The sequence below is a fragment of the Electrona antarctica genome (genome assembly GCF_951216825.1).
Source record: "Electrona antarctica genome assembly, chromosome: 24".
NCBI classification, from domain to species: domain Eukaryota; kingdom Metazoa; phylum Chordata; class Actinopteri; order Myctophiformes; family Myctophidae; genus Electrona; species Electrona antarctica.
Genome location: NC_136803.1, coordinates 22,932,471 through 22,953,668, shown reverse-complemented (window position 1 = coordinate 22,953,668; position 21,198 = coordinate 22,932,471). Strand labels below are relative to the sequence as shown.

Here is a 21,198-nt window from a genome sequence, read left to right as displayed (position 1 = left end):
TGCGCCACTCGGCTTTTCACACTAATAAGAATTTGGAGGTTGTATTTAAGGTTGAAGGGAGAGGTGACAGGTCAAGGGATGAACATCCACCTCAGACACCTCTACCCCTGACAGAATGACATGAATCTACAGATATACCCCCTGATGATCAGGGTTCATGACTAAACTGAGATTTAGACTATTGTTTAAAACCATCTGTGGGAAAAAATGTCATTCTGTTACCCACATTTACGCTTTCATTGAGCTGATGTTTAGATGTTTAGTTTGCCTTAGTAATGTCATTCATTGCATACCAGTTATTGGCATCTCTCTTTTCTTAGTTTTAGATGACAAAAACTATAGCACTTTTAATCAACCAGAAATATAAATGTTCTTGTTTAATAAAAACTATAGCATTTTTAATCGACCAGAAATATAAATGTACTTGTTTGATACATTACTTTTGCTGTATACTCATTTCAGACTTTACATTAAAAGAAGGCGGATTTATATTTGTCATAGTATGACAAATATCAAATTAATAATCAATTATAGGCTGAGACCCATATTGTGAACTGCATTCTGTCTGAGTGACCCGGGATGAAAATTGAATCCAACCACTTACATTTCATGTATTTATTTCAACAAACACCAATCAAAACATCTGTGCTGTGAACAATTTAGGCTAACAAGAATAACACATTGTGACATTGTATGCCTTTCTTTTTTTTAACTATAGAGCACTGTACTAAATACTAACTATAGTTTTTTACAACTTAATGACATAGTATATCATAACTTCATATACTATTCCGATGTTAATGTAGGAATTTTAAAAAGTGACACCTTTCTACATGTGATGTTGGCAGGATTTCATTGAAAAAGGTTCAATTGAATTAGAAAAATCACACCCGTGTGAACTGGGTGACCATAGCAACCGTGCTCATTTTTTGGTACAGACAGACAGACAGACAGACACATAAACTAACAAAGCCAGTTGTAGGAGTGGTTTACACCACTCAAAAATAAGCATACTGTAGGCTACATCATGAAATTATTAGTAGGCTAATGATAATTATGATGACTGTTTTCTTTTACAAGGGTAGAAGGCAAACAAGTGTACTGTATTTATAACATACTTTTTAAGTTATGTTTCACTTCCAGCAGGTTACTCATCATAGAGATCGATACCTATAGGATTAAGTGTAGCCTATAAGGAGCCCAACTAAGGCCAGTTTACCCATTTACAGCAGAAATACAATTAGATTTACAGCGTAAATAACCCAAATATAATCATTGAATAATTACTAAGGTGTTTAACAACATATGTACTTACTGATAATGTCTAACAGGAGAAACAATTTAAACAAACAAACATTTCTGATCCTGAAACAAACATTTCTGAGCCTGCATGTTCTCAATCAAACGAATTACATCCTGCTTTCTGGAGTTGTCATGTGACTAGCCCACAGCAACAGGGTTGGTGTTTTGGACTTTATTTTAACCTAAACCACAGAAATACAATTCAATTTACAGCATAAATAACCCAAATATAATCATTACAGTGTTTAACAAAATATGTGCTTGCCTTAGCCTACTTACATGTCTAAACAGGAGAAACAAACATTTGAGCCTACATCTGATCTGCCATTTTCAGCGAATATATGGAAGGGACCAAGTACCAATATTATAATAGCCTACCAGTATATTATATAATGCCGAATTGCCGATATAATGTAATATAGCACCTAAACAAATGCCACACAGTATGGTAAAGGTAGCCAATGCTACCCTCTGGCGCTTGAAACCATGTATTACATTTAGCAATTAAAACTTGCCACAAGGACAAGCGGTCATCAATTTTAGAGTCGGCTGCTACAACTCTACAATTAAAGCAATTTCAGTGAAATTATAAACTGTGAAATAAGGAAATTATTCTCTGGACTTTGGATCACATTTAATTTTCATTGTCTTATGGGCCTTATGTGCATGACTGTAACCAACGGTGGCTACCTAACACAGCTCTGCATAGCATAGGTATGGACCGGTATAGAGTAAACAAAGACAGAATGTAACAAATGCATTTATTGAAACTAAGGGGGGTGCAGGCAGCTCAGAGTTATGCAGGGGGGACGCCGAGTTGTCTGTATTTCTTTGAAGGTGCGGACGTGCCGATCTCATCATACACCTAAATGAACAGATAAGGCACATTAGTTTACGATTAAACAGTACAGCATAATGGTAAGACTTGTGAAGAAGGAATGTAAATCTCTGATGTCTAAGCGTACCTCTGTCTGTTCTCATCATAGAGTAATAAAAGCCTTAAAAGGTTCTCATCCTCCTTCCACAGTGGGTGTGTAGTACTAGTGTTCGGGCAAAAGAGTTCCCTTCGGGTATACGCACCCCTTTTATTAGTTCCGGTTGGAGTGGACTATAATGAATTGCTAACTCTAATGTATGTGTTGAGGGTGCATACATATGGTAGGGGTTTAGGTAATGGTATTGTGTGATTATAGGAGTGGGGGATATTTTGGAGTTACCAAAATGAAAATATATATATAGTTTTAACTATTTATTTTCCCAAGTTTATTTAATGGAAAAGCCATGTGTGTTGAATGTGGGCCACGTCAAAAATTACATTGTGAAGCAACTGAAATAGACTTTAACCAAGGCGCTTTACAAGTCATAGTGCATTACATTCACCCATTCACACACATTCATACGGATTGCAGCAGAAGCCATGCAAGGCACCAACCAGCACATTGGGAGCAATTAGGGGTTCAGTGTCTTGCCCAAGGACACTTTGACATGTAGACAGGAGGAGCCGGATTCAAACCACCGACCAATGGATCATTGGACAACCTGCTCTACCTCCTGAGCCACAGTCACCACACATGTGTGCCAACATTATTTAGTGCAACCAGGGGAGGGAAGTCAAATACAATTACGGAGACAATTCTGCTTAGTTTAAACCAGAGTGTGGATTTAACACATTACACAAGACATGGAGACAATTTCCCCCCAGTGTGTGAACATCATCTTATTCATCTACTGGCTGCATAAATAAGTTTAGTTTGAGAAAAGCACAGCTGTCACTGTCAGCAACATTAAACTGTGAGGAGGAGTGCAGTTCAGGAAGTGACATCACCTGATTGTCATTATACAAGTTCAGATAGGTGTCATTTATTTCACCATAAACCCCCAATTTCACTGTGTGGAAACACCAGGGGGCTAAACACCCCCCGGCCCCACTGTACTGCATCCCAGTAGACCCAGGGTAACAGAGTACATCGATGAGTATTGGCTTCGGTGCTTGGTTACGCTTCGGTACCCGGCTGGCCTTGAACCTGCTTTGGCCATGTACATCGGTACTTGGTCACCTACCCTAGGGAGCCACACCAGAACTCGCTTGCCTACGGCACCTCCACACATTACACACATTTCTTTAGGGCTTTTAAGTGTGGTTTCTGGAGCAAAGTCTTCAAAACTAGGTTCAGAATAAAGACCCAGGAAGACTCAAACCCACAACCTTCTGAATGTAGACAGTGTCGTATCACACTGAGCCACCATGCTGGCTGTTCAGTCACAGTTCTTCTTTAACTACATAGTTAGTTAGTTAGACCCTGCATTGTGTCTGGGTGTAAGCTGAGGGATACATTTAACTCACTGTTTTACAGACATAAATTTGTCCAAACCATCTCACTATCCCTCCTCTGTACGTGTCCAAACCATCGCACTATCCCTCCTCTGTACGTGCTCTCGTTTCTTCACCTCTTTTCCACACTCTCCATTGCTCTGAAATGTTGACCCTATAAAGGCCTATTCATAGTTCAGTTTTCGTTGAAGATGTGCCCACTGAATCGGTGGTTAAAACAGAGTAAAAACAGAGAGAACTGTTGTGTGAGCAGTGACCACCATGGCGTGACGTCATGTTGTAGTTTTCGGTGGTCACCTCTTCACCGAAAACCTTTCACCTTTAGTACTTAAAGGGGCATTCCACTCATTTTCAACATTTTATGTCATTAATGTACCTTAGAGCTGTTGTGTGGAAATAATAAAAAAGTTCCCCCATTCAGTGTTTCCTAGAACTAGAGGTCTGAAAAAAATCATTAACATGGTGAAACACATCTTGATGATGTCATCAAGATGTGTTTCACCATGTTAATGATTTTTTTCATAATTACAGTTCTAGGAAACACAGAATGGGGGGGACTTTTTTATTATTTCCACACAACAGCTCTAAGGTATATTAATGACATAGTCAAATGTTGAAAATGGGTGGTTTTCCCCTTTAAAGTCCTCCACCATCTTTACGTCTTACTCCCTGTAACATCACTGTTCCACTTGGGTTCCTCTCATTCACACACATATATTCTGTATTGCTGTGGCTAACCATCATGGTTTACATCGTGATAACATGCATTACGATGGCGATTACAGTATATCATAATTGTGACAGACAGGCCTGTCAGTGAGATGTCAATCAACCAAAACAAGACTAACATCTAACTCAGTGGTTCACTCAGAGGGGTCACCACATGCTTTTAAGGGGGTCCCCAGATTACAGTAAAGCGACAATTTAAGGACTTTTAATAACTTTAAAAGAAAATAAATTAAATGAAAGCTTGTCAAACATTGGCCAAATTGTCAAATAATATAAGAAAGAGGCAAAAATTGTGAAAATAGCTGATCTACAAGCTCAAAACGGCTTGCAACACAATGCGCTGTAAGCTTGTAGATCAGCAGGGGGGGGGGGGGGGGCAGTTCAAATATGATTGTTTTGGGAGGGTTCACAGCCTGTTGAGAACCACTGGTCTAACTGACTGATTTAAGATAATTAAAGCAGCGCCACAGTCTTGAAAAAGAGAAAGATTAAGCAGTGAATCACTCTGCTTTCATTTCTAAATCATTTTCGGTGTGCACCTGGATCCTATCCTGCACCTGGAATAGATCCTAGTCCTAGGATGGCTGTGATATTACATACAGTGCATGTATTTCATATACATACTACGAATACTGGATAACTCACCCCGGTGAGTTGTCTTCACTTTCTGACATGTCGGGGTGAGTTGTCTGTACTTTCCGCTGGGGCGAGTTGGGCGAGAAAGGACGGACAGCTCACCCCGAAAGTCCGGACAACTCACCCCGGTGAGTTGTCTTCACTTTCTGACATTGCGGGGTGAGTTGTCTGTACTTTCCGTGGCACCCATTACAGTAGGCCTAATTCAATTTCGGATCTAACTATCGGTTCCTACAGACGTGCGCAGTCACGCGCTAATTATTTATTTATTTAACAGTAAAATCCGGTGAAACACTGTTGTAAGTAAGGAGTAGAGCGTCTCTCTCTCTCTCACTCTCTATGCAGCATTGAGGGGGGGGGGGGATCGTTTGTGGATAATGTTTGCGCTTCAAAGGCTGTACAAAGTTGCTAATTAACCGTCTGCCTGCCGCCATTCATTAATCCCTCGATTGCGTATTGCCAAGGTTTTATCGCGCGTAACACTTACTTTGAAGATCCAAATATCCGTAATCGCATTGTTCCTGTGAAAAGCTGCTGTGTGTGGTATCATGACCGGTTGTTGTTGTCTCGCTCGGCGGTGGAAAAAGCTGACCGCGAGTATCACAGCGCCTGCTACAGGCCGTTGAAAACGCTTGTCTGGGACAAAGCGTCCTCTGCAATGTCGCTTCTGTGAGATAAAGCCGTCTGAAACCAGAGCCGGCAATGTAAGTGGATGCGCGCGCATTTTCAAAATGGCCGCGCCCATTGTGTCAGAAGCATAACAAAGCTAACTGACGGTAGAAATCGATACGATCGTATTAAAACATGCATTAATTAATACATCGCTGTTAAAACGGCTTTTCCGTTTGTGGCAGGCCACAAGATTCTACGTTTTAAAATTCCTATGTTCCCGGCAGGCCTCGTGTTAAGACTGCACTCCCAACGCACGCATGATCAATCAATCACAGTTCTAATAGGCCTACTTATACTGACTGAATTACATCAGAATAGCAAAGCAATATTGAGAGATTACAAGTGACCTTATAGGCTATAACCATTCAGCCATCTGGAGTAAACAAATTAGGAGGGGTTCAGGTATTATTAACATATTTATGGCCAATTTGCCAACACAGTTTTACACATTTCTTCAGAAGTTTAACACACACACACACACACACACACACACACACACACACACACACACACACACACACACACACACACACACACACACACACACACACACACAGAGAAATCAAGAAAAATGGATCTATGCCGTAATTCAGGAAGATAAGGTTGAATGAATCTAGGTTATATTAAGGAGTATATTAAGTATTAAGTATATAAAAGAGCTACATATTCAGTCAGACAACTCATCCCGAAAGTGAAGACAACTCACCCCGAAAGTGGCCGAAAGTGAAGACATCTCACCCCCGAAAGTGAAGACATCTCACTCCTGGTGAGTTGTCCGGACGTTCGGGGTGAGATGTCCGGACAACTCACTTGGAGGGGAAAAAAGGGTGAGTTGTCTTGTTACCCATCAACCATCTGCATGCAATAAATGTTGTGTCCCATTGTGTCCAGCAGGTGTCAGTGTTGTGCTGTGTTCAGTACCTGCATTTGGGTCAGCTCTGCACCAGGGGCCTGTTTCACAAAACTTGGATTAACTAATCCAGCATTTAAACCAAAAACAGGCTTGTTAAATCCTGGTCTATACAGCATGTTTATTCTGTTCCACTAAAGCCAAGTGAGGTTGATTTGGGGCGGATTTGGTGAGCCAAGATCATCAGCTTGTGACAGCTTGTGAGCTTGTAGATCAGCTACTTTTGGTGAATGTTCCCCCAGAATAAATTTGCTGTGGTGCAAGTTGTTAAGAAAAAATCAAATAGGCCTACATCCCCGTTGATTTTATCATTTTATTCATTAAATGTTACCATTACTCATTGTTATACAACATATTACCATTGTAACATTTCATGCACCATCGGCCTAGAAGTGCTTCACCCCAAGCCAGGATGGAACCCATCAGTTCATCAGTCAGGCAACAACCACCCGGCCATAATAGCTCCCTCAGAAGAGGGAGTTATTATGGCCACAATGCTACAATATTACAAATTCTGTTATATTTATATGATGATTTCATTATGCAGTTTTACGTTAAGAGTTTTGATGAATTGAACATGGTGGACCCTCTTGTAAACAAGTGTAATGCTTAATTGGGTCGTCCACTCACAGTTAACAGTCTTTGTATTGAGTTTGTGCTTGAAATGTACTGTAATTCTGCAAACTGTTAATAAATATTTCAATCAATCAATCAATCAATCAAGAGTAGTGGTTAAATGTAGACTATATTTTTGGGGTAGTTAAGTAAAATTACTGCAATGTAGAACTACTCTGTTAAAGGTAAAAGTCCTGTATTAAAAATGTACTCAAGTAAAAGTACAAAAGTATCAGCATCAAAATTTACTTAAAGTACTCAAAGTAAAAGTACTCATATTGCAGAATGGACCATTTCACAAGTTCAAAATGTGCACGAAATCTTTTGAAAATAGCCGATCTACAAGCTCACAATGCATCACATCGCGACACATTGTGAGCTTGTAGATCTGCTACTTTCAAATGGCCAAAATGTATAGGGTTGTTGAAGTGGTTAATGTATGTTTTCTAATCAAAATGAAAATCTCCAAAGTAACTAGTAACTAAAGTTTTCAAATAATTGTAGTGGAGTAAAAGTAAAAATTCTGGCTCTGAGATGTAGTGGAGAGAAGTAAAAGTATTAGAACTTGGAAATACTCAATAAAGTACAAATACCTCAAAACTGTACTTAAGTACAGTATAAGTAAATGTACTTAGTTACTTTACACCACTGCGTATGACGCATATATGTATTTCATACATACCGTAAGTCAAGTATTTTGGGTGTATATAACATCTACGGTATCTTGCCTTTTTAGTTTTTACCATCCTATGCACAGCTTTGTGTGCATTTGTGTTTGTAGCACGGAATGCCATTATTTGATTGGCTGATGTCTGATAAGAGCGCCCCTCACTTCACACAAGTGTGATTTTCTTTTACACAATACTTTTTTTTAGAATCTCGCCCCTTTGTTTATTTATTATCCCGACATCTTTATCTGGTGTGGAATTCCCTTTAAACACCGCCCGACGTCCGTCCAGCCTGTTACAACGCACTCTCAACGTGTGGTGAGGTCCAACTCCACCTCTTTGCTGACCAGCACTACTGACCATTGTACAGGAGGAGCTCCTCTGTTTCAAAGCTTTACACTCGGCTATTTCCACTCGCTTTGAATGGCGCTAGCCCCTCCAATGCGTGGCTTTTGAAGATTACGTCATACGGCAGCCAAGTCTATGGACTTTAATGTTTGTTTAGTTTTTAAAATAAGATAAACTTCACACGAGTGATTTTCTTTTTTGAGTGGTGTAAACCACTCCTACAACTGGCTTTGTTGAGTGGTGTAAACCACTCCTACAACTGGCTTTGTTGAGTGGTGTAAACCACTCCTACAACTGGCTTTGTTAGTTTACGTGTCTGTCTGTCTGTTTGTCTGTCTGTCTGTCTGTTCGTACCAAAAAATGAGCATGGTTGCTATGGTCACCCAGTTCACACGGGTGTGATTTCATTACGTCAGACATTACGTCAGACCACAGCTGATCAGTCTATATAAGACCTTACACCACTCAGTTCACACGGGTGTGATTTTTTTAATGTTTGAAAGTATATAAAACACGATTATCTGAAATAATTGCGACTAGGCGACTATTTAATTGTGAATCAAATTTAGTTTTGAATTAATTTAGCTTTGTTGGGAACGTGTGAGTGGGCCCTTACACCCCCGCCATCCCAAACAATTCGAAGTATAAAAAACGACATTAAATCAACACTGAAACGATAATGACATGCAAATCAACAACAACTTTATTCTTCTGAAGATACTTTTTTTTTTTTCCCAGAACAAAACAAGACTCCTTCAGAGTTAACAGTAAAGAGCAATACATACACCTCTCAGGACCTGATAACATGGCTCTACTTTGGCAATATCGCTGATGTCATATGCATAAACCTTGTATGTCCATATTACAAGTAACAGCCCACTTACACACACCACATAAAGCTTGGTGATATATTTGATGCATGCCGTAAATGTAAATAGCACTTCTTCAAGCTCACAACGCATCACGTTCGTGACGCGTTGTGAGCTTGTAGATCTGCTATTTACAGAACACGACGCTGGCACGCAATGGCACGCAACCACGCACAACTGAGGCTTTGGCCGCCAATTTTCACTAGATAAGAGTGTCTGTGGATTGTATACGTTTAACCAATAAAAAGTTATTAACAAGAGCTTATATAAACACTACATTGGTTCCATTGGAAAATATTTCCTGAAATGTGACGGTTTTGTAGTTGGACATACAAGGACTTCCACACGACAGCAACGAGATTATAAACAGTCCAACAAGACACATTCCAGCCCTTTCTATCTTTTTTTACATCACAAAGTAATTACAGTCACTAAATAAAACCTCTATCAAAGTGAACATTGTGCTTTAACCTTTATTTACATAAACACTGGCACGGTGACACCACACCATGGCCTAATTCTGGTCTCTAAATCAACTTGTACGCAGAAGCAGGGACGGATTAACCCCCACGAGGGCCCCTGGGCCGGTACGTTTTGCAGGGCCCCCATAGCACGCGTGCGCGCGACATTTTCGTGATTTTCCGTGTTTTTATCATCTTTTTGACCTACATTTAACTAAATCAATGGCCAATGAAGGGCCCCAGGAGCCCTTTTCAGGGCGTCAAATCTATTACAGCGCAGTCCAGTTTCTCTGAAGGGCCCCTGAGAGCCAAGGGCCCCTGGGCCACGGCCCCACTGGCCCAATGGCTAATTTGTCCCTGCGCAGAAGGAATTGGAACCCATCTCCGACCCAACGGCTCTTTCCACATCGCAGGAACCAAGCGAACCGTGGTGGTGAAACACGGTTATCCCCCAGTTTCCGGGTTGGTTTCCGTCAGCCATGGGGCTCGGTTTCATACTGCAAAAAAGCTCTCAGAACCCGAATCTGGCAAGGGGCCCTGGCTCAGGAATGTGTACCAACCCAAAAACTCAGAGGTAAAAAAAAATAGCACTACGAGCTTATAGATCAGCTATTTTTTTGAGGAGTTTGTTTGATTACGACGTTCCTCCTACACAGGGAGAAAAAAAAATCAACTTCAACAGGTTTGGGAGTTAGACTTGTAGTAAAAAAAAAGAGCCACACATAATAAGAGTTAACTATGTACATAGTGCACCAGAGAATCACAAATCACAGTCAAATTACAAACTGTTTTAGACTTTAGTCCTATTAAAAGGATTTATTGCCCTGCGTATTCACATTCACTTATTCTAGGCTGGTAATGAGGTTAGTCCAGTCGATGCGTTTAAAAGGGTAGTTACCCCCAAAAAATTCCTATGTACTATTATAGAGCGTCGCAGTCCCGCTTCCTACCCTGGACCAGGAAATGAAACCCAATGCATTTTTCCCATAGACATTTCTTAAAGTATTTATTTAAAGACGGTTACGCCGCGGACAAAGCCAACTCGAGTCGTGACAACTCATGACAACACAAACAATATTTTGGACCAAACAAATAATTACAAAGAAGAAAAACAACAACAAAAAGTGTTGTAACCTGCCGTTTTTTTCTTCTTTCTAATTATTTGTTTGGTCCAAAATATTGTTTGTGTTGTCATGAGTTGTCACGACTCGAGTTGGCTTTGTCCGCGGCGTAACCGTCTTTAAATAAATACTTTAAGAAATGTCTATGAGGAAAATGCATTGGGTTTCATTTCCTGGTCCAGGGTAGGAGGCGGGACTGCGACGCTCTATATACACACCCCAATAAGCCTTGGTTTTTGTTTGTTTTATCATTTTGATGACCGAGACCGAATTGAGTCTCCTACTGAGTTTTTCTTTTCTTAATGGAGATGAAGGCAGCTACAACATAGTGACAAATATTGTCATAATCAAGGGTGAAAACCTGCTCTTCATAGCGGTCTAGTTGTACCATGGCTTTGCATCGGTCCCCGTCACGCTGCAGAATAGTGTACCTAGTGACCTGGTCATCAGAAATATTGTCTCAGGCATGGTACAAAAACAAATAAATCTCCATTAATTCAAGGCTTCATTGGGGCGTGTTCATCGATAGAAAATAAGTCATTTGTTGGGTGAAGAACTTCTTTAAAATGTCCATTTGGAATGTTACCCGAGATACAATCTGCTTACGTTAGCAGGTAGGTCTGTTTGGAATAAGAGCTTTCTCTTACGAAAAGACGTCGGGTGCGAGACACAACCAAGTACAACTCGGGCGGTAGTGTGTGGCTGTAATCAGGAGGGAATGTGTCGAAGGAGTAATATCATTGGTTAAATCACTGGTTCTCAACATGGGGTTGGGGGAGAACCACAGGGTCCAAATGGACCGTTATGGGTCTGTAACTCTCTAAGAGTGTACAAATGGAACCGAATGGACACTTACGGGCATGCAAGTCTGAGAGTGTATGAATGAAACCAAATGGACCCTTACGGGTATGCAAGTCTGAGAATGAAATGAACACTGAGAATTTTACACTGTAAGATTGTGGTCCTATTGATTAAAACATAGTCCCATTTTTACACTCAAGAGTAAAGGTGGCTGCATGCAAAAAGGTGATTTTGATTCTTGGCACTCAAAATCACAATTTAGGCGACCACCCTTTCACCTAAAAGGTGAGTACCGGTAGGTTATGACATAAATTGGTAGCATGCAGCCACCCTAAGGGTCCATTTCGGGCCCCTGAGTGACACAGCGGCTTAAATGATAATAACCAATGACTAGGCTGGCTGGAAACCCAATTAGCGTTCCCTGGCCTGCAGGCAGGAGGGCAGACAGGCTGAGAGACGGTACCTCCTAGCGGTCGACTGCTCCGGACCAGACCGGAATGGACTGGTCACACCAGACACACAGACAGCCTCCTTGGCACCAGGAGTGGGCGTGGCCTGTACAGGGACGATGTGCCTACCATTGGCTCGCTGGAGGCCGGCTACCACTTCCTGGTCCTGGGCCAGGCGCGACGAGCGACCGCCACTCACTGGTTGGCTGCTTTCGGCGGTGTGACGATCGGATTGGTGGGGAGCCCAGTGGCTGCCGGCACTAGAGAGAGGGAAGTTCAGTGAATGTGCTTAATCACAGCGATGGAAATGCAACACACAGTAGAGCTGGGCAATTCACCCAAAATGTATTGAGACCAACATTTAGAACCAGTGGTTCTCAAAGAGTAAATACAATTTTCGCGAAACTCTGCAACATGGTAGAGGGCCATGCCAAACGGTGATAATGCGAAGCCCATGACCATTGGCCAAAGGGTTTTCCGTCGTAGTCTGAAAACCCACCTCTTCTCATGGCCCGTAGCACTAGCCCCTTAGATAGCACTTTATGTAGACTTAGATAGTATTTTAAATATAGCACTTTATGTAGACTTAGATAGTATTTTAAACAGACTTATAGCATGTTACGTTGACAGCACTAGAATTGCATTTTATGTAGTCATAGCACTTTATATAGCACACATGTATAATATATAATATAGTATAGTATGTATAGTTTACATAGATACTCCACTGTTACGTTCTTAGCTTACGCATGTTTCATGATAACTACTTTTTATATATGTGATGTATGCCATGCTTTTTGTTATTGCTTAATGTAAATCGCTCTGGATTAAGAGTGTCTGCTAAATGCCTAAATTGTAAATTGGTGGCGCTATAGCACTCAATTGAAAATGCTAACTTTGAACGCACATAGCTCATGAACCGTTTGACTGTCGGCAATGAAACGTCGATACACATATGCGTCTCCTCATGCCGAACAACTTGGCATTCAGTAATTGGGTATTCCCAATTGGGTATTACCCAATTACTGGGTATTACCCAATTACTGCAGCCCTGCAGGGGGCGACCAGAGTCAAAAGAGTTCTAAGACCTACTTGGAAAAGAGTGCCATGGGGGAAGAGTGAGGCGTCAGCGGGCTCTTCATGGAGACGTAGGCGTCATCGGAGGACTGCGAGAGGCGGCGGCCATCTTGTAGCCGCATCATCACGTACACCTCCCCCCCGCCGGCGGCGGCAGCAGCAGCTCGAGCGGAGAAAGGGTGGCGTTGTTCTTTCGCCGAGCCGAACTCGCGTAGCTTTCCCGGTGACATCACCATGTAGCCACCGCCTCCTCCAGCCTGACCGTAGGGTAGTGTGGAAAACAAAATTGATTCATAGATTAATCGCGATGCGGACATGGACAAATTAATCGATTCACAAATGTCAAAAATCTTTTTTTATTGACATATTTCTTTGTCAATATTTCTGACATATTTCTTTGTATCACAGAGCCTAGTCCTTCCACGTGCCAGAATAGTACCTCCCAGTCCCGGCAGAGGAGTTCAGGAGGAACGGATTGTGTGGCCCTGGTTTTTCCCTAATGGTACTGATCGAGGGTAGCTACTGGGACGCAAGTCGGGACTTGATCAAGTGAGGGGTATGATGTTGGAAGACCCGAAACCCCGATGACCTTGGTATACATCACTGAGGATACGTCCCAGGTGAATCCATGAAATGTATTTTTGTTTTAGTATGTCGGACTCGGTACAGAATCACTCTGGGCCGGGTCGATATCGGCCGTAGATCCCGCAGGTCGGGGGTCGAACTGGGAACCTTCCGGCCGCTCTACAGGCCACTCTACCCCTGAGCCACTGCCGCCCCATTAGATTAGACGATTATGTCATGATTATGTGACACGGCCTACCTGGCCGGGTCTACCGTGCGGGCTGATACCGTCCGGCGTCGTGCACGGGCTGCTGGAGGCCGGGCTCCCTGGTGGGCATCGGAACGGCGGGGACACAGGAGAGGACAGCATCGTCATGTAACCAGACTCGTCTCTGCTCCAGTTGGGGTCCGGCTGGTAATAATAAACAATAATAAACTTTATTTACAATACATAAAATGCAGCGCAAAGCGCTTTACAGGGCAAAAAAAGAGGAAAAACTGAAACGTAAAATAGCATTAAAACAATAGTAAATAACATAAAATGGCAGCAAATCAGGCAGAGTACAGTACATGAATACGAACAGAGGTTTTAAAAACTCAACTAAAAGCAAGAGTGAAGAGGTGGGACTTTAACCTGACTCCGCCAGATGGGGCAGCAAACGGCCTGGCCAATCAGCAGCAGCTATCCCGCCTCTAGCTGCTGCTGATTGGCCAGGCCGTTTTGTGGCCAGGCATCAAGTCTGCCTGAGAGTTCCCAGATGGGAGCAGGAGGGGGGAACCCAGTGTACTCTCTGCTGCCCCATCTGGCGGAGTCAGGTTAGTGGGACTTGAGCTGTGTTTAAAATGTCTACAGAGGGTGCCTGTCTAAACTGTAGTGGGAGTATATTCCAGGCTGTTGGCCCGTGTTTTTTATTTGCCATTATTTTAGGCACAGGTCAGCAGTGGAAGTGGCACCTTCCGGCCAGTAGCCGGAAGGTGCAAGACCATTGGCAGCTTTATAGAATATTTTAAAATCAATCCTGAAAACAACCGGGAGCCAATGTAATGAGGCTAAAAGTGGAGTAACATGTTCTCTCATCTTAGCTTTAGTTGGTAAGGCTACAAATTTAGGTTGATGCTTAATTTTCACACAAATAATTGCAATTAACCATTTAATTGTGTTTTTTTGTTTGGCGTCGAACTTTGGAACATCATGAATGGAATTTTACATTTCTGATTGGCTTTTAGGCTTCGTAATCACAAATAGCACAGGGCAGATTTAACAAATGACTTGAATATACAAAGAAATGACTGACAAATGTAATAATTTTATGCTTGTGTAAACGTGTTGTAAGCTTGCTGATCAACTATTTCGGCAATTTGGGGAAAATGTCTAAAAATGTGTATGGACATCTTTCAACATGGAAACGATTTGACGATAATGCAAGAATAATTGCGATTACCACAAATAATTGCGATTAGACTAGTAGACGATGATGTAATAATTGCGAGCGGCCTACCGGCTGGCCCCTCGTCTGGCCCAGTGGCTGCTGGCCTCTCGGCCGGCTCTGTGGTTGGCCGTGGCCGGAGGAGGAGGAGGAGGTGGGGGGCGACAGGCTGAAGTCTGGAAGGAGGCGCAACTCCCGCATGGTCTCTCGGACGGCCTCGTGCATGTGCTGGGCCTGCACCGGATCGCCTGCCAGGGGGGGAAACAAAACAGTCGGAGTTGGAGATGATATCACAGAGAAATGGCTAGACCCCGACTGGTGCCAGATATTTAGTAAATATAAACATGTAGGGGCTAAATCTCGAAATGAATTTGAACGACTTAGATTTGAGTAATGTTTCTAATTTGAGAACATTTAATTTTAACTGTTTTTTTCCCAGGTATGTATAGGACGCCGACGCTAGGTGGCGTCATATCCCAGGTCCGTATATATACGTACCCCAACGTATACTCCGTCTATATAATGTTTGAGGCCTACGGAAGCTTTTAACATTGGTCCGGTTCCTATAGCAACGCCCCACCGTTCCAACTATGGGATTGCAAATATATTCTCAGTGCAAACCAGTTGAAAGGAGGATACACACAAAAATAACTTTATTTTAACCACCACTGCAATGCATTATGAGCTTGCAGATCTGCTATTTCTGAACACAAAAAAGTGAGGGATTCAGCAGAATTCAAATAAGTATAATAATGGCCTCATCTCATATGGCTTCTATTGGCTTTGCTGTAAATACGTTTGGCCAAGTTATTTGGGTGCAAGGGAGGAATATCGCCCTTTCCAGAGCAGAGGGAGGCGGAAACCGGGGACAGAGTGGCATTCCGACGCACCGCCATTCCGACTACGTGGCTTCTGCGTGCGGTTAGGGCTAGTGACGGGGTTAGTAATGCGGCGAGTCGGAATGGAAACCATCTCGTCTTTTGATTGATTGATTGAATACTTAATTAGACAGAAATGCAAACCGCAACAGAGTACAGTCAAACACTTTGTCTAAAAGGATAGCACAAAAAAAAGGGTTAGGGTTATGTATTCAAGTCACAAACATGACATGAAAAAATAACTCTCGCCACGTTACCTCGTTCTCTGGCTTCCAGCCAGATCTTGCCGGGTCCGACCGGCGCCAAGCTGCCCACCTCCAGGAAGAAGAAGCTGCCGTTGTGTCCTACGTTCCGCACGCTTCTCAGAGGGAAGGTCAGCGACGGCAAGCCACCGCCGCCCGCAGTGTCGGCCTCCAACAGGACGAGGGAGGTGGCAGAGAGGCAGAGGCAGGCGTCACCCGCCATGGACATGGACAGACCCAGACCGCACGGCTTCACACTGACTGACCACACCTTAAAAGAGAGACCCAGACCGCACCTTTTCTTGATGTAGCAATGAATAAACATACATACATTTAGCTGTATCCGGCATGTAAATATGTACATCGAGTATAATAATACACTTGTCTGGATCTCATCTTGAATGAGATCAAAAACTGTAATCAAAATCAGCTGTGTTTGGAGGAACGTGCAGCAATGGGAATCCAACAATTTAAAGAGAGACCCAGACCGCAAGTCTTCACACCTTAAAGAGAGAGCCGGCATTATGTTTATTTGATTTAGAGAGACGAGACCCATACCTCTTTGAAGAAGGTGTTGGAGGTGAGGGTGCAATACCCATCATCCTCTCTGTCAAAGGACTCTCCTCCTCCCTCGCCCTGCCCACTGGGCGTCTCCTCGCCATCTCCGCTGTCCTGACGCCCGCTTCTAGGTCACAATTATTATAAAATAAAAATAACAGAAATAGTTGATCGACAAGCTTGCAGATCAACTATTTCCGCTATTTCTACATTTTTACACAAATATAAAATAATGTGTATATTCAAGTCATCTGCCCTGGCCCCTGTGCCATTTGTGAACGAAGCCTTAAAGCCAAACAGAATTTAAATTTGTATTCATAATGTTCCAATGGTCGATGCCAACAATCACAAAATCGCAATTATTTGTGTTGAGAATTAAGCGTCCGGTTACATCTGTAACGGTGACAGCCCTACCCGCCCCTCCTCTCCTCATCCACCAGTCTCTTGACCTCCAGGTACCACTTGCACTGGTCGTCTTGGTCCTCGGCCACCAGCACCACCGTCTGACCCCTGGCGTATAGCGCCACCGTGTGGCCATTCAGGCAACTGTCGCTCTTGGTCACTCCGAGACAACAGCACAAGTAAACGACCACCCTGTGTGGAACATGAAAGATAGCTCCTTAAGTCAGTGGTTCTCAACCAGTGGTTCCGTTGGCCACCAGTGGGCCTTGAGGGGGTGCCAGGTGGTCTCCAGCTAAATGACGGAGAGTTGGAAACCAAATGGACCCTTATAAATCGTTAACTTAATGAAACCAAATGTACCCTTACGGTTTATTTGGTTTTTAATTACGGCCTCAGGACTGCGGATGAGAATTAGCATTTTTGCTAAATCCGGTGTGTTTACATTGCATTTAATATGCATTGTCCGCATGTCAATTTAATTCCCATTCATTAAGGAATCTAGACCCACCTTTTGCTACCGCGTCCACACGGCAGAGTGTGACAGGCGGAGCTCCGCGCCACCACAAACTCCTCTTCGCTGGCGTAACTCTCCAGCCTGCCGGGACCGCTGTGACTCCCCTCTCGCAGCACAAAATAGGCCCTGGCGGGCTCTTCCCACCTCCTCAGGTAGCCTCGTCTCACCACACCCCTCTCCTCCTCCGCTGGGAGCGCCGAGGACGCCAGGTTTGCCGTGGGCGGAGCAGGGGGGGCCTCGCCGGCGGCGAAGGTGGGCAGGGTGAAGTATGAGGTGCTGAAAGAGGGGCAGAGGCTGGCTCGCATGCCACGGCCGTGGTTCCCACCAGTAGTAGGGCTGTCACCATTACAAAGTTAAAGGAGCATTCAGTGATTTGAGTGATTTGGAGAACCACCCAGTCCGCCCCGGTAACAAAATGTGCACATGCACACTCTACAGTGGGGGGAAGTGCAACAGGCCAACAGCATGTGCACCCCACTCAATCATGATTGGAGGAAGGCCCCTCTCATCCTGATTGGATGAAGGCTTTGCCACCCGCCACCAAAACTGAAACTAGGGTTTTTTGACCCCAGGGGCTCACTGGGGACAGGGAGGAACTCCTTATATGGTCAGCACACTCTATAGTAGGGAGGATTATCAAGAAAAAAAGAAAAAATAAGTGATATTTAGATTAAGTCAAATCACTGAATATACCTTTAAATTGGCGATGGGTTGTCACACAAATGTGTTTTTGGCATTTTGGCAACTTTGTTATGAATCAAAATGCAATTTCAGATTGCCGTTAAGGCTTCGTAATAAAAAATTGCACAGGGCTGATATGACAAGTAACTTAAATATACATAGAAAGTAATGACATGTAATCATTGTATATTTCCACCACTATACAAGCTTGTAGATCTGCTATTTCTGCTTTCTAAAAAATGGATGATTATGACGATTATGAAAAACATAATTGCGATTATCTCAAATAATTGCGATTAGACGATTATTATGAAATAATTGTGACAGGCCTACCCGCCAGTTGCGTCCGACTCTGGGCGATCGCTTGCCACCGCATGATCCATCTTCCACCGCTGTAGATTGCTGCTGGAGAGCAGAGAAAACATTAGATTAGGGCACCAGAGTTAAGGGACTAAATTAATTTAGCTCCTATGGCACCAAAATGTGGAACGCCCTACCAACAGCCATTAAGACATGTGAATGCCTTGACTCCTTCAAAACCGCTCTCAAAGGGCACCTATGGACGGCTGCAATTTGAAACTGGCTCCCGTAAACTCTTTTACCCTTTTACTCTTAAAGGTGGTTGCACACTGGACGCGTTTTTCGGAAAACCGATGGGGAAACTCTGCTAAAAATCCGAAAAACGCGCTCGGTGTGTGGGGACCTTATCTGTATATGTTTTTTTTCCCCTTTTTACCTCCTTATATGATGATTTCCTGTCCTATATTCAGCTATAGTGTAGATTTTCGTCTTACACAAACATTAAATTCCCATTGACAATGAATGGAGAATTTACATCATATGTAGACGAGCAAATCTGCTATTTGTGTCCAACATAAAGATTAAATTCCCATTGACAATGAATGGATGATGTACATAAGATAAGATAAGAGCGCCCCTCACTTCGCACGGGTGTGATTCTTTTTTTATATAGAAGTATATATTTGTACGTCTCTAAATGTTCTGATGAATTGAAAATGGTGGACCCAGCTGTTCCACAGTAACAGTTTGTGTATCGAGTTGTGTTTTCGTTTGAAATGTACACTGCATACTGTTAATAAATACTTCAATCAATGAAACGATTTCAAGGGTTGTCATCAACTAATAGTTGCAATAATCAGGTTGATTAATCGTTTAGTTGATTTAATCAACAAATCTGCAAACATGTAAGATGTTTTCTGCAACATACTGTATGCAGAGTGTCTAAAAGCCTTTTCAGGGTGGCTATTAAGGTTTAGAACTGAACATTCTAATGTTGGTTTCACAATGGCTACTGGCCTGTAGACTGGTAGAATTAAAGAGCTATATGTAGAGTTTAGTCTTAATAGAGGGTATGCGCATGCATAAAGTGAATGGCAGATCGAGTGGCAAAGTGAGTGACAAAGTGAATTTAATGTTGATTAAAGTAATTTAATGCAATCAATGCAATATGACTTTTCTGTTTGGATGTATGGGCTGTCAAGGCCAGAAAGTAGTTGTTTGCCACTCAGTAGGCATTTCCACATTACTTCCTGGTATGGTGCATACCCTCTATTTTTATAGAACTAATTAAGTCAACAATAGGCCTGGGAGGAAAGGCAAAACAAAGGACTAAGCAACTAAGGTCTTTCAAGTATTTACTCCAGGCATAAAGATGTCCATCTGAACACTGGCATCCATATTATGGGGAGTTTTGCCCATCCACAAACTACAAGCTTGTACATAACATCAGCTATTTGTGGAGAAGATAATTCAAAATAACTGTAGAGATTATGAATGCACAACAATAACATTGTTAGAGTTTAGCTTAAGTAGCTAGACATATCTATATACGTTTGATTTGCAAATCATGCATCCTCCCCGGTGGTGGTGTGGGGGGAACCAAATTACACTCTCAAAGCTAACAAATAAACAAAATAAACCCCAATCTAGACATTTTGTTGGGGGGGGGGGGGGGTCCCAGATACAAATCCTCTCAAATGTAGGCCTACATCATGTGGTCTAATGCATGTTCATTTTGTGTACACAAACATCTTGAGGACAAAACGACCTGCAATTGATCACCTGTTGCAGCTCTCCAGCAGACAGTAGTGGGTGTGTGACGTCTACAAATGATTATGAACACACATCGGTGTATAAACTTGCCGTTTGTTTTTACTAGACAATATGTGCGGACAGACAGACAGACAGACGGACGGACACGCAGGTGATTCTCTCTCCTCCTCTTCAAAACTTCAGCCACGTGACCACAAACATCACATCAACACGATCAACACTCTGCATCCTATAGCCGGGAGAAGAAAAATAACCTATAGCCGGAAGAGACGCTCGCGCTGTGATTGGCTAATCGGTTGTCAGGGGCAACAGCATAGCATAGACTAGAATTATATTGTCCTGACCTAAACTATAAAATAAACTAGAAAGAAAAGACAGAGACTACATTGACAAGGACAGACTGTCAATGTAAGATATTTGAATGCATTCCACCAACACTTAGGCCTATATAGTAAATAAACAGTATGAATGAATATAATATAATAAATAATATACAGTATGAATGAATATATTACATTATACATTGTCATTCGTCACTGACACACAGCAACACACTTTGTTGCTGCTTGTGTTGTATTGTTGTCCTATTGTGTTGTATTGTTTGTAGGCCTATACTTTACAGTATTTCCAATTTCCAAAACATTTACTTCTACTCCACAGTCTCCAGTACATCTCGTATCAAAATATTGCAGGCCTACTTCAGCCAACATTTGTACAAGCTCACTGTCGCCATGCGACTTGAAATGGGACATGCTGCATAATGAATAATTTTACTTTTTGGTAGCCTACTTCAAGTACATTTTGATGCCAATACTTTTGTACTTTTTCTCAACTACATTTAGAATTCCGGAATTTCACTTGAAACAGAG

General features: G+C 42.6%; 1 protein-coding gene across 8 annotated transcripts; it reads right to left on the bottom strand.

The window, feature by feature from the left end:
* Positions 1 to 8,892: 8,892 nt before the first annotated feature.
* LOC306917445 (uncharacterized protein) lies at positions 8,893 to 20,516 on the bottom strand. 8 transcript variants are annotated; one of them, XR_013789174.1, is made up of 11 exons: positions 20,325 to 20,516; positions 18,590 to 18,658; positions 17,570 to 17,911; positions 17,074 to 17,253; positions 16,660 to 16,786; positions 16,117 to 16,372; positions 15,054 to 15,229; positions 13,814 to 13,966; positions 13,006 to 13,247; positions 10,867 to 12,173; positions 8,893 to 10,460 (listed from the first exon to the last, which is right to left on the bottom strand). XR_013789174.1 is itself a non-coding variant. In XM_079495671.1 (10 exons), exons 2-10 carry the CDS (start codon positions 18,637 to 18,639, stop codon positions 11,876 to 11,878), a joined length of 1,824 nt encoding a protein of 607 aa, XP_079351797.1. In that variant the 5' UTR covers positions 18,640 to 18,658; positions 20,339 to 20,516; the 3' UTR covers positions 8,893 to 11,875. The 8 variants fall into 8 exon arrangements, 1 of the variants encoding a protein (XP_079351797.1); XR_013789175.1 differs by having other exon boundaries at positions 18,590 to 18,648; XR_013789176.1 differs by having other exon boundaries at positions 18,590 to 18,661; positions 20,339 to 20,516.
* Between the last annotated feature and the right edge of the window lie 682 nt (positions 20,517 to 21,198).

Bases quoted from the DNA above. Each gene is read 5' to 3' on its own strand.
- LOC306917445 (XM_079495671.1), bottom strand. From the start codon at position 18,639: ATGGATCATGCGGTGGCAAGCGATCGCCCAGAGTCGGACGCAACTGGC. The intron at 17,912-18,589 runs GTAGGCCTGTCA...TAATGGTGACAG, and splicing joins GAGTCGGACGCAACTGGCGG to CCCTACTACTGGTGGGAACC. The intron at 15,230-16,116 runs GTAACGTGGCGA...CCCCCCTGGCAG, and splicing joins GCTGGAAGCCAGAGAACGAG to GCGATCCGGTGCAGGCCCAG.